A 13053-nucleotide genomic window follows, 5' to 3' on the forward strand; every position below is an offset into this window, starting at 1 on the left:
ACTTATCAAATCTGATGTTGGGGATTTCACGGTAGAACACAGGTATCTGGTTCTTATACCTTTCGTTCTTCTAATAAAATGCACAGCCCCTCTAAAAACATGGTGGAAGTGCAGTTGCTGTGGCAGCTCTTACCTTTCCTGGCTCTGGAGAAGAGTTTGATAGTGACGGGGGAGGTGGAGGTGGAGGTGGATACGGAGGTGCTGGAGGAGTCTTTGGAGGAGGAGCGGAAGATTCCGGTAAAACTGAGGCGGCGGGGGGATCTGGGTGAGGAGTCCTGCTGGGATGGATAGGGGAAAATGGTCTTGGGGGATCCGGGGCTGTTTCTGGACCGGGCCGGGGCCGACATGGGGCTGGAGGGCCGACTGAAGGGGCCTCTGCTGAAAAAGCTTTTGGTCGGGCTGGCTGAATGGCAGCTGACCTCCCCCTGCAAAATATACACAAAATATAAAAGCAAATTATAAACTATTAATCTATCCATATATATGTTTTTTTTACACACCTACTCAAGAATATGCAGCCCTTTTAAAAAAATCTTGCCAATAGAATAGAAAGGACTGTCTGGAGCAGATTAACTTTAGCTATTGCTATCATGCCTATTTTAACCGTTAGTCATGAAGGAAAACTGTGCTTTATTACTCATAGTTTACACACAAAAGCACAGCAGGAGTAATCAAACCATTCCCGAGAGGAACTGTGTTTGTCTTTCTCATCATTTGGAAATGCCAGAACTGCAACTAATTACAGTAATGAACCACAATTTTGTCAAAAATGACACACAGACAACATTTGCACAATGATCTGGCAAACCTGTTGATGCACTGTGTAACTTGGGATGCCATTCAACATGATAAATCATTTTCTCTGTACTGAGTCACAGCATGCTAACAGAATAGCTTTATTATGCACAAGAGTGGTGCCACTCAGGTATACAATGGTCTCTAAATGCTCCCACAGTAGCTTGCCAGCATCTGGCCACACAGTTTTACACACTTAGTGGAAAGCACTTACTGTAGCTCATGACTTCTCAATACTGTGAAGGTCAATATCCCAGTATCCAGAAAACCTTGTTTTTTTAAAGGATTGTTTAAAAAAGGTCTCTTGAATGTCTGTAAGAACCATTTTTCAGATAATCATAAGTGTTTCTCAACACATGACTTGTTAACAATTTTAGTCTCTGTAGATGACCTATAGTGGACCCTTATAATAAAACATGGGTGATGAGGTTTGCCCTCAGCACTGGTAATAATAAAATAATGTGATCAGGTCTGACTGTCCGGCTGCTGGCAGTCTTTGGTGCCTCCAACATTCATAAAGAGGAATTTCCCAGCACACAAACACACAGACAGACAAAGCCACTCAGAATTCTATAAGCTCCCAACAGAACAGGGGCTCACCTTATTTTGTTGGGGGTCTTTTGTTAAAACACAGAAAAGCTCACAAAAGCATGGCGTTGTTTACACTATGAAGATACAACTGGTTTTCACTGAAACTAGTGTTTCACCTGGTTTCCACGGAAACTAGTAAAATATCTCGCTACTATACTGCTAACATGTAACTGTGTACTGTGTACATGTAGTAGATGTAATAACACACTGAATTTTGTCGCTGTTCAATGAATAACACTTATCTCCAAAACAGCAACTTTACAGGAGAGAGAAAAAACCTTGTAAACTTTCAATGGAAGTCAATTAAAAAAATGTGTCATTTTAAAGTATTTCTGGTCCGTTCATCAAGAAATTTTGGCACAGTGTAAAGGACACTTTGTCTGTAAAAATTATGTAGTAAATGTAGTAAAAATTGACAAAAACGGAGATAAGTGTTTTAAGATCTGTCATGATGTTACACACTATGTACAGTAGATACTTCATAAAATACTTAAGATACTTCTTAAAAATATAAAATACTTTTATTAGATACTAAATAAGATAATAAAATAGCCGGTAACTGTAAATCATTTTGGAAATGTGTGTCTGTGATTTGTAAATATGTGACACAAAGATTATGATGTTTTTAAAATTTATGTAAACAGTAACATTTGATCATGTAATGTGTATTATAATGTGTAAAACATGCTGATTCCAGCCTTTCTGCACTTATTTTGTCCCCCATCCATAACCTGCACCATGAAGGGCAAAAGCCTGAACATCACAACAGGGATGAAGTAAAAACGCAATGTCCTACACTGAATATATAACCCTTATTTCACCTTGTAGAGGGGGGACAACTAATCTAAAATCAGAAAACAAAGGAAAACAGCAGTAATAATACCCCTTGTTTACAGTGCTTGCACTGGGACAGAGGTCACAGAACTGCAAAACATATAAGATTGTTGTGATTGTTGTTTTTCACATCACACCACTCTACTCTACTCACACCACTCTAAACAACTCTGTTAACACAGCAAAGACTGAATAATTAATGAATTGGAACTTTTTATTGGTCCAGAAGCTTTACTTCACATGGACTTCACATGGACTTTTTAAACTTTGGGTACCTCATTTAAAAAACCTTTATCATTAAATGCTTATCCACTGAAAATATTTCTATGGAATTAAATATTGTTGTCAGACTGTGGTGAAACACCATAAGCGATATTTTTATGAATGCCTGAGATCTTCACACATTCACACAACGCACTAGGAACATCACAAGGACATCCTCACATCCTGGCTAATGTGGTCATAATGAATCATAAAGGAATCAGATAATTCAGATAATTTCAGATAATTCTCAAATTAGTTATTTTTGATATTTATGAAATGTATTTCTCTAATGAATAAACTGTAGACTAAATTCCACAAACTATGGCTGTTAATAATAAACACATGACCTTTTTTTTATGATTTAAGTTTATTTGCGCCATCACCACTAAAGACTAGTACTGACAGACCATTGCAGCTTACTGGATATATATTCTGAACTGCATTAATAAGTTTTTTTCCTAGTTCTTAGGAAATATTTCTGTTTTTAAAAGGTTTTGAGAATCATCATTCAATTACTCATCAACCAGTATTTATTAAATAATCTAAAATAATAAAGACTAATGTTCCAACACGTTTCCTATTGAAATTCAGGCAATATGCTGAACAGTGACTGTAACATTGTTACATTAATAAACATGATATACACTACAAAGTCCAGCATGTGTTGCAAAAAGAAAACTGATTATTTCATTCACACTCATTACTAAGCATGTGCAGTAAAGACAGACACTAGAATAAATTGTACTAAAAAAATGCTGACTTTAATTCTGGACAGAGTGCAGCATACTTTGTTTATATTTTTCTTCTATCAGACCTACTTAACCTGGTACTTAAACAGTGACATAAAAAGGGAATCGAATTAAATCTGCAGAATTTAAGTTTGTCCATCCCTGTTTAAAACACTATCATGGGATGACAACTGTCTATCAGATGTGCCAAGATGTACAAGAGGTGCCCCAGTCATCTAAACTATGCTAGTATTGTGAAGTGAAACCATCTAAGAACAGCTTAGCCACAAATCTTTAGACCATGTAAAAATTACCTGTCCTCATATACAGCACACACTACTGGCACAAACCTCTGGAGGCAATTTCAGCCTTGAGGTTTCATGGAGTGCAACCTTGGACACATATGGAGTTACGTAGTAAACATATAGAAAGTTGTTTGTCCTCTGAGATAGGGGTTTGAGGTGATTTGGAATGAGCTGGAGCAGCAACTATTGTTCAGCACCTCCAGGAACTCCTCAACAAGATGCAGAGAAAACTATTCCAGGTGACTCTACCTCATGAAGACACTGAGATTTAAATACCAAGAGTGTGCAGATCTGTCTTAAATAATCTAAAGTATAAAACCTATTCTGGTTTGTTTAACGCTTTTGTTTGCACTTTCTTGTATAGCTTTTATGACTTTGCAATGCAGAAAATCATAAAAAGAAAGAAAACACATTGAATGAGAAGATGTTTGTCTAACTGGTACTGTATATGCCTATGTAAATATGTTCCTATATAATCCTCATATGTTTTTGTGATTTACTTTTTTTATTTTATGCTTATATTTATTTATTTACATTTATGTGTAAGTATGTACTACTGTAATGCTGCAATTTTCTTTGGCATCAATAAAGCAACCTTTGTAGCAGCAGTTTAGAAAAGGCCCTGTCCTGTTTTAATTTTACAGTGGATTAAGTATAAAGACATTGTTTTCTGAGTTTGAGTGGAAGAACCTGACTGGCCTGCACAGAGCACTAATCTCAGACTCTTAAACTGATAAATGTTGACTATGAGCCAGGCCTTATCACTTAAAACCAATACCCAACCCCAGTGATGCTCTGAATAGAGAAGAACATCAGCCACAATATTCATGGAACACCTTGTTACAAGATTGAAGGCTGGTATGCCCAACACAGCTCACATGGATGTGACACATATATGTGCAATACATTTTTCTAAAGTGTAACTTAAAATGTAAATGTAAGAGACAGACCTGACTAGAGGGGATTATTAAAGTGACATTACCTTACGCAGGTCCTTCTCAGCATGTTCACTGTCCCCCTCCAGGAAAGGCATGGCAAATGTGCTTAGGTCCTGGAAAAAAAAAATATGAATGTATATCATTAATCTTAACTGCACTAAACTAATGGCTTTAAAAGCAACTCTAGTACCATTTGTTTTTTGAGGCAGCTGTCAGCAAAAAAAACACAGCAATGTCATTACACGCAGAGATGTGGATGAGCAAACAATTAAAACAGCATTGTACAGAACAGAAAGTGAAACTTGAAAACGTGAGTGCACTTCACTGTAAGTATTCTAAAGCTTTTTTAATGTAAGTGGCCTAGTGAGCACTCACACAAAGAGAGCTTTCATTGTTTCGTCCTCTGCTGAGTTTATGTCAATATAAATTAAAACCCAAAGACCATATTTCTCCTTAATAATAGTAATAGTGAAGTTATAATGCTGTTACTCAATTTGCCCCTGACCCCACGAACAGTTGATATGACTAACACCATTAGTTTTGCATCAGATCTGCAAGACTAAAGTAATAAACCAATATTGGCAGGTTTGACCTCATCAGTCAGCACTAAATCAAATCATTTGGCAAAAAATCTAACTATCATAAATCATATCTTACTGCAGACACAGTCAATTTGCCATGACAGGTTAGATATATGATGTTAGCCTTTTAGCTTAAAACAGGAGAGTCAAGGCTAATAATGCTTGACTTAGACTGTTGGCAATCTCATGTCAATAAAACATAACAAAATTATTGTCAAATTTAAAATGTGCATTAAAATTCTGAATGGAAAATGACAAAAATGGTTTGTATACTAGTACAAAGTAGAAAAATCTTTTTTTTTTGTAAAAACAAAAAAAGAAAGAAAAAAAAGAATAAACAATAACATATTAAGCCATATATGACTCAACACAGCTGGTAATGTGATGTATTTTAATAAGTTTCATTCTTTTTGCTTGACATACAATTTATATACAACAATATACTGTTGTTATGCCATACATTTCCCTACTACACACAAATGTCTCACCTTTTCTTATCAAATGATATGATCACATTATTGCATATCAGTTGTAGTGTGAGACTTTTTCTAATACCATTCTAATGTGTCCTAACCAGCAGCAAAGTAATCTAATCAACTCATGACTAAAGAAACAAAAGCAGCTAAATGAATAGCTTCATTCTTTGTCTACTCTTAGATCTCAGATGTTTATAAATGTACTAGAGATACATTAACAAGAAGGTCTGGCAGGGCCTAGGAGTTGGAGATTCAGTTTAGATCTCTGGCTGTCAAGCTCAGGTATGATCTGAAACACCACAGCACACATTACAGTAATCCATTACAGTACAGAAACATGAACTGCAAACAACAGAAGCACAATCTTATCAGTAATACCTATTGAGAATATTAGTAAATTAGGCCTCAGAACAACAAACCTGAAAGTTGTCTGACACAAATGCTATAACTACAAAAAAGACAATTAGACTCAACATTAAGATTAAATTAAGCTTAAAGAAAGAGTTAAAATAATGTCCAAATTCCTGCTAAAGCTAACCTGTAAAATGGCCAAACTGCCCTGTCAATGGAAATAATCCAGCCAGCAGGACAAGTCATGATCCAGCGTCGTGCCTTCCTCCACTCTACTGTACTGTATTTCTCCCTGGATAAAGTTTCCTATGGTCACTGTGGATCCCTCTCTCCTGACACATCTGCAGAGCGATGACAAGCAGGAAATGTTTACACTGCCAAGTAAACCTGTTTGTAAGTGAAACTCGATCTCACAGCCGAGCTGCCACTGCATTTTTCCCTGGAGGTGGCAGCTCGGTTTCCCATCTGCTTATGACAAACTTGCTCAAGATTATGACACTGAACTCATCCAAGCTCCACACACACTAAGAAAAGTAAGTACAGATTTGTACTTAAAAGAGTACAAAGCTTGTAGCTGGGGCTGTACCTTATATTGAGGTACAAAAATGTACCTTTCAGTGAAAGTCCTTTTTTGTACCCATGGTTTTTGTGCCAGTAAAGATTATACAAATTATAAACATTATCATCAGCTTAATGTGGCTCAAAAACTTGATGATCCAAAATTGTCTGGCTTTCAAATGAAAAATGTGCAATTTAAATATATATTGTTTATTAGTACAGTGATGCAGAATACTGAATGTACCTTTTGTCAGGTTAAATGGTACAAATTTGTACTTATTACTTTGTACTTCAGAGGGAACAAATCTGACCCTGTAAAGACCAATATTGTACCTTTGAGGGTACAATTATAAAGAGTGTACCTTTGAGTACAAAAAAGTACTCATATTGTACCTCTGTTTTTTAGAGTGCAGTGAGGGAATTTGGTTAGATTATGGACATAGGGACGTTATATAATCATATTTAACTCTTGTATAACCACTAAAACACTAATTAGCATATTTTTAAATACATACTTAAGAATTTCTTAGCAGCATTTGTAAGCTTATGTATTCACAATGCAGTGCATTACTTTCCAAAAAACAAAAGTCTCACTTCATCCTGCTACAGATCATCTACAGATATTACAACTCTTAGCAATCTATCTGATTAAATTTAGTTCATTCTCAACATGTAGGTTCAGTACCAGAGTAAGGATTAGTTTTAGACTTTGGATTAAAGTTAAGGGAAGTCTTGCTGGAAATTTAAGTTACTTTATCAAAAATAAAGTAAAACTAAATCAAATATTCTGCAAAAAACCTACAACTGTACTAAACTGTTACCATACTTAATAACACAGTTATTAATATCAGTAACTATGCCATCAAAGGACTTACACACATAGAGTCGTGGACATCACCCTCCATTGTTCAGTCAGTGGTGGAGAGTTAACGGCTCGCTTGTGCTCCAGAAGTTCCAAGTGGCTTTACTTTGACCAAGCAGTGCATCAGAGCTCATTAAAATGCTAAGACACTCTGAATGTGACTCAGCAAGAGGCAAACGCTTCACTTCAGACCAGTGAACACACACACACACACACACACACACACACACACACACACACACACACAAGAACATTTGATCCTGATAACAAATGCCTCTTTTGTCCCGACTCACAAAACATGATTATACGGCCGTGTCTTTGTAACTGATAAATGCAACACTTCACTATAATCCAGTTCTGCTAAAATACGCCCACAGACCGAGTCCCAAAATGGCCTGTCATCTACTGTGCCTCCCAGGTGTAGCTTAAAGAACAGCTACATAATGCCATCATTCACTCAGAGAATAACTTTACAGTTACAATCACAGTGATGTGTTTTAAACTGGGGTGAAATGTCTTGAAATGTTTTGTATTATAAACAAACAATTGTACTACAAATACCCTGTATATTAACATATTTCAGTAAAATGTACTACAAATACCCTGTATATTAACAGACTTCGGTAAAATGTACTACAAATACCCTGTATATTAACATATTTCAGTAAAATGTACTACAAATACCCTGTATATTAACAGATTTCAGTAAAATGTATTATAAATTCCCTGTATTTCAACAGATTTTACTAAAATGTATTACAAATTTCCTGTACTTTAACATATTTCAGTAAAATGTATAACAAACAGCTTGTATTTTAACAGATTTCAGTAAAATGTACTACAGATATTTCAACAGATTTCAGTAAAATGTATGACAAATAGCCTTTTTAAAAAGTTTTTAGTATAATGTACTACACATATCCTGTATTTTAACAGATTTCAGTAAAATGTATAACAAACAGCTTGTATTTTAACAGATTTCAGTAAAATGTACTACAGATATTTCAACAGATTTCAGTAAAATGTATGACAAATAGCCTTTTTAAAAAGTTTTTAGTATAATGTACTACACATATCCTGTATTTTTACAGATTTCAGTAAAATGTATGACAAATAGCCTGTTTTAAAAGTTTTTAGTACAATGTACTACACATACCCTGTATTTTAACAGATTTCAGTAAAATGTATGACAAATAGCCTGTTTTAAAGGTTTTTGGTATAATGTACTACACATACCCTGTATTTTAACAGATTTCGTTAGAATGTAAAACAAATAGCCAGTATTGTAACTTTTAGTAGATTTTAATAAAATGTATTATACATTTCCTGTAGTTTAAAAGTTTTTAGTAAAATGTACTGCAAATTCAGTACTTTAACACATTTAGGTAAAATATAAAAAAAATGTTTTGCATTCCAACATATTTCACAACAGTATACTAAAGATCTCTTGCATTTCAACAGATTTAAGTCTATTATCTCTAAAGTGTCAGAAATGTATCCATGTTCAAATTCACAGTATGCAATTGAGGTGAGCAGTATATGTCAATAGAAGCATATTGTCCACACTATAACTATATAGTATTGGCATATAATAGTGTGTGTGTATACATATATAGTGTATATCGTCGCTGTCCTATGAAAAACACTCCATTTTTGTCGATTTTCAGTTTAGTACATAATTTGAACAGACAAACTGTCTTTTACACGGTGTCAAAATTTCTTGATGAACGGACCAATAGAAACTCTTCAAAATTACCTGAAATAAACTGTTTTTACATTGACTTCCATTGAAAGTTTACAAGGTTTTTTCCCTCTCCTGTAAAGTTGCTGTTTTGGAGATAAGTGTTTTTCATTGGACAGCCATTGGTACCATTAGAACAAATGTTTGTACCTCCTTTTTGTTCCCTTTTTTGTCTTCCATAAAATGTACCCATTGTGTGTAATAATTGGAAATGATCCAGACTTACTTAATAATATCCAAAAAAATATCCAAATAAAATCTGTTAATTATAAATTAACTTTAATTATGTTAAATATAGTCCTTAGTGTAACCTTTAGTCCTGCAGGGCAACCATGCTTTAAGTTTGATATAATACTGTGGAAATGGTGTACGTTCGCATGTAATGACGCATTATAATTAAATAGATTCATTTACATAATTTACATTAACATTCACATTTATCAGACCCTCTTGTCTAGATGCAACTTAGTTAAGTGCTTAGTTATGCATTCCAAATTATCCATAGCTTGTGTAAACTGACTAGAGTCCAAATATACCTTTGAACTTAGATACTGCTAAGTCAGTGCTGATACCAGAAACAAACAATATCAACATTTAGATCCATACACTGCACTGTGTCTGACCATCAAAGAAATCAAAGTAGTACATTAAGTGCATTCACAAGCCTTTAATAAGAGCTCATGCATTAATGCATTCCTTTTCATCCTGCGTATACTCCACAGTGAAGTCATATTCTGTTGCCTAGCTCTCTTATAATAGGCTACAGTTCTGACAGTCTACAGTCTATTCTTCCCCGCAGAAATGAAAATCCTTTTTGCTTCAGTTTCCAAGAAGTTTCCATGGTAACATAATGGACGGACACTGAGTTTTCTTCAGTTCTTACTTTACAGAGCTGGACCTGCACCTTTTCTTAAAGTCTTTTCATTCTTTTCAAAATTATATTGCACAATCACTATAATCTTCAGCAGAGGTGATCTAATTGCGCTTAGTCCAGCAGTATGGCCTGGTTGAAGCGTAGGCAGATATGCTCAACCTTTTATTGACAGGATGTGAACAGGACAGCATTACAGATCTCTGATGTAGCACGTCCTTACTTACACTTACCTACAGCCCCATGAAGACGACAGCAAGAGAGATAAGAGTCCCGCTCCGGCCAGCCCGTCTCCAAAGGCTAGATACGCAGAGTCTTCTATCACAATCTGCTCTGCATCTTCGAGGCTCTTTGTTGCCAGTGCAAAATGAGCCAGCCAATAAAGCCTCCTCCACTTAGAAGGGAGAAAGAAGTGCCCAAGAAGAAGCTAAGCTCATGGCAGAGGCAGTTCGTACTGCTGGAGTAGTGCTTAATGACACGGGCAGCGCTGTAATGAAACTGCTGCCTCAAGCACTTGCAAATCCTATTTGATGAACCCAGGGCCACTCTTGCTGGACAAGGCCACCCTGACAACCCCGCACACCTCCCTTACTGAGGATGGAGTATGACTGAATTGCTCTAGGAATGTGTGTTTAAGGTGGTTTAAATATATTCGTAAGATGAAATGTCGTGACCTTGTTGGAAAAACAGTTGTGTGAGGTGTTATCTTGTGAGTGAGGCTAAAACAGTTGCTAATGTGCTCATGGCACATCAATTACAGAGGTTGGACTGAGACCTGATGAGGCATTTAACATTCCTTTGTCCACAGTGTCTCGTGTGCACCAGCAATACTGTACAGAAGGCATTACCAGCACAGTAGACCACACAGTGGATGATAATGATAGTTACTGGCAGCGTCTGGCTAGATTTGTCTTTGCGAAGAGACAAGTGACTAAATGCAGAAATCACATCCGCATTCAAAGCAGGAGGCACCATATGCATATCTCACAGGTAACTTTCTGAACCATTACAGATGGCATGTCAGGGAGCGTCTTGGGAGTTGGAGTGCCAGAACTAATCATCCAACATTAGAACCTCACCTCACTGCAACGCTTGTGGCTAAATTCAATCAATGCACATAGAAAACATGCAGTGGAAAGATCTGAATGAACAAACTGAATGAACCCACGTCCTGCTACGCTATAAAAACAAACATGCGTGTGTGTGTACGTGAGTGCCTGTGTAAACATAAATCCATCAAAACATCAGGGTTATCTCTCACCCAGAGTGGTGGACTCTAGTGAAAACTTGCCAAATCAAGCTAAAAGTTTGAATTTAAGCTGAGTTCACCTTCTATGGCTGTTTGTTAGTACAGCCATGTCCAGCTTGTTTACAAGAGGAGGGAGCAGATTATGTAACAGCAGTGACCTCATGCCCCCATCCCCCCCCAACCCCAAAATGCCTGAATCATCACTTTCCAACACCACCCCTATTTGACCCTGTGAACGTGAGAAGGTCAAAGAATCAGCACTGAGTACAAACTCAGGTCAGGAGCCACTACAAACTGATGTGTAACAAACCTGATTCTGCATGGAGCACTGAAATAAATAACCCCTATCAAAACAGCACACAAGCTCATAAATACACACTTCCAGGCCTAGACTCTGGCCTGCTGCCAAGCGAGGTGAAAAAGACACACAACTGAAATACCAGTGGACTATTTGGCTCAGTGTCAAGCAGAGAAAAGCTAATTCTGGTCTACAGAAGCACAGAAGCCTTCTTTTTTTCAGAACTCTGCCCACAGAGGCATCTGATAGAGATGAGCAGTGCCATCCTGAGACTGGAACCATTACGACTACAAAACAGAGGAAGCACAATGGACAGACACACAAACACTCATAGATAACTCTGCTCTCTGTGCAGTAATTTACACCCTGAATAATACAAAGACACTGGTGGAAAAGGAAAACTCAGAAAGTATCTACAGATATAATTCATTAAGCTCCCTGGAGTAGCTTAAAGAAAAGCTACATAATGCCATTTAATTTAAAACATGATTTTACAGTTACAAACGCAAATGCTCTGTAAAGGTAAATATGTGGTGGGGTGTGACGTAGTGACCAATATATCAATAAATAATCAGTATAACTTTGGGTATTTGTTTTTGGTTGGATATTTTAAAATACAAAACATATAATTCAGCTTTTATGGTGTGCTGTAAACTCAATGAAGGCAGTCTGAGACACACTGGTCTGAGGTGTCACACCTAAGATTTGCATGTCTTGTGTTTTTTTTTCCTTTCCTCATTCTTGTCCTGCTTTTTCTGTCTGTTACTTTTTTTCTGAGTTTATTTTGTTTTCCTCCTTAGCACATGGCTCTGTTTTTTTCCTGTTTTGTCTTAGCCTTAGCCCCACCCAGTCATTAGTATAAAACAAAACAACACAAGGCTCTGTTTTGTTTCTGTCTTGTCTCCTCCCTTGTCTCTGCCTTAGCCCCGCCCTGTCATTAGTATTTCCACCTGTCCTGTTTGTTACCCCTGCCCCAGGTGCTTCCTAGTGTCTTCCAGTTTGTATATATACCCCACGTGTACCTTTGTTCTTGGTTGTGTTTTTTGAGTTTGAATGTAGTCTCTTTTTTTTTTTGACCCTGTCGTGTTTTGACCATCTTGAGGTTTTATTGCTGTCCTGTTGTCTTTGTGTTAGCTAAGTTCTAGCTTGTTATCTTTGGTTTGTTTCTTTGTTTATTGTTTGTAGACATCATCCTTTGTTTTATAGTCTTTGTTTTTAGTCCAAGTGTTTGTTTCTCTGTCTTTATTTTTGTACTTTTGTTGAAATGGAAAATCAAACTGACTTGCATTTGCATCCTGCCTCTGGAACATTACGGTGAGTCTGGTTTCACCTTTACTGGTGTATACTGTGCAGACTTTTGTTCCAAATTTGGCAAATCTTGCATTATATATACATGCTGTTTTTTTATTTATTTATATATGATAGAAAACATGTCCTAAGTATTTTTTTTTTATAAAACCTAAAGAGATGAAATGACGCATTATGATTTGTTAATATGATTTATGTATTAATTTCACATATATAAAATTGAATAAAGGATTTACCAAAATAAAATAATTTGGCTATTTCAAAACAATCAATATTCCTCCAAAAGCTCTGTGTGAAGAAAAA

General features: G+C 36.3%; 1 protein-coding gene across 4 annotated transcripts in view; it reads right to left on the reverse strand.

Annotated features, from left to right (window-relative positions):
• Window positions 1-13053, reverse strand: part of prkag2a (protein kinase, AMP-activated, gamma 2 non-catalytic subunit a) — a 104645-nt gene that overhangs the window by 89008 nt on the left and 2584 nt on the right. For 2 of the 4 annotated variants that reach the window (XR_007423950.1, XM_049463247.1), the window contains exons 2-3: window positions 4500-4568; window positions 134-425 (exon numbers count right to left, since the gene is read on the reverse strand). Coding sequence is in view for 3 of the 4 variants with exons in the window: in XM_049463247.1 (XP_049319204.1) it covers window positions 134-425; window positions 4500-4568 (361 nt within the window). In the remaining variant the exon portion in view is untranslated. Of the gene's footprint in view, window positions 1-133; window positions 426-4499; window positions 4569-6050; window positions 6197-7296; window positions 7405-13053 lie in introns of those variants that run through there. The other 2 variants (XM_049463252.1, XM_049463258.1) reach the window with 2 other exon arrangements.

Source organism: Astyanax mexicanus, chromosome 1 (genome assembly GCF_023375975.1).
Source record: "Astyanax mexicanus isolate ESR-SI-001 chromosome 1, AstMex3_surface, whole genome shotgun sequence".
In the NCBI taxonomy this organism is placed as follows: Eukaryota; Metazoa; Chordata; class Actinopteri; order Characiformes; family Acestrorhamphidae; genus Astyanax; species Astyanax mexicanus.